General features: G+C 36.5%; 1 protein-coding gene across 1 annotated transcript in view; it reads left to right on the forward strand.

Annotated features, from left to right (window-relative positions):
• The window catches only part of HELRODRAFT_184641 (hypothetical protein), a gene marked incomplete at both ends in the record, with an annotated part of 2,218 nt that extends 1,202 nt beyond the window's left edge, over positions 1-1,016 (forward strand). The window contains 2 exons of the mRNA XM_009015801.1: positions 10-256; positions 858-1,016. Coding sequence (XP_009014049.1) covers positions 10-256; positions 858-1,016 — 406 coding nt within the window. The remainder of the gene's footprint in view (positions 1-9; positions 257-857) is intronic.
• Positions 1,017-1,296: the final 280 nt, after the last annotated feature.

Here is a 1,296-nt window from a genome sequence, read left to right on the forward strand (position 1 = left end):
CGCAACCAGGGCATCGGATGAAAAGTTTAAAAAATATGAAGGTGCCCTGCCCTCGATGGATTTTTTACCTGTTTGCATCGAGGTTCTTGGCCCGATGGACAACAACACTTCAATATTTTTTAAAAAGATTTGCAAAATGATAAGTGGCAGGTCCGGCGACAGCAGAGAGCTATTTTTCGCCATGAATCATATATCTTGTTTGCTGCAAAGGTTTTTGCGCGTCTGTGTTACCGAAAATGTTCAATTAAACGCCGACGTGAGCGAATAACGAGATATCAATTGTTAACCGATTTTTTCGGATGTTTGACTGTTTAGTGTCACTCATCGCTGATTTGGTTTTAACATACATACATACGCATATACGCATATACGACGCATACAAACACCTACACACAATGCATACAGACACACGTGTATTATCACAAGCACTACCTTACTGCCTAACTACCTTTCTACCTTAAGGAAACAAAGAATGTTGTTGTCCATGATGATGCGATAGCTAGAAGTACCTTTGTGTGTGATTGCACTGTAACGTTTGTATGTTTTTGTGTAGGTTTTGTATGTTGCTTTGTATGTTTTGTATGTTGTTTTGTATGTTTTGTATGTCTTTGTGTAATTTTGTATGTCTTTATGTACGAGTGTATGTCTTTGTGTAGGTTCGTATGTTTCTACGTATATTTTTTATGTATGTATGTATGTTTGTATGTTTCTGCGTACCTTTCGTATACAAATATCCCCGCACAAATATACATGCCACAGGCATACATACCGTAAAACATGCATACAAGTTTGTACTCGTTGATAATGATGATGGTCTGGATGATTAAAAGTAAACTTTGCATCATACATCATTGAAGAATGCAATCGGTGATGATGATGAGGATGGAAATTGTGATAGAAAAGATGATGACGGTAGTGGTGAAATTGAAGATAAAAATGATGAAGATGCTGATGGCCGTGATGATGATAATGATAACAGAGGTAGGTGTGGACGGCTGGGTGGAGTTTATGTTTAAACTATTTTCGCAAATCAAGCAGAAACTAACTTGAAAAAAATCAGAAATAAACGATGACTAAAACAAAAATGATAAGAAAATATGATGATGATGATGATGATAGCAAAATGACCCATTAAAAATAATGAGGATGAAGATGACGAATGAGAAAAATGAAGAAGAGGAAGACGACGATGATGATTCTCTGTCCCTTGCTTACCTGAAAAGCAGAGTGACCGATTTAAAGCTTCTATACTTATGTATATATGTACGTATGTATGTATGCATGTACGTACGTATG

Source organism: Helobdella robusta (genome assembly GCF_000326865.2).
Source record: "Helobdella robusta unplaced genomic scaffold HELROscaffold_1620, whole genome shotgun sequence".
Lineage (NCBI taxonomy): Eukaryota > Metazoa > Annelida > Clitellata > Rhynchobdellida > Glossiphoniidae > Helobdella > Helobdella robusta.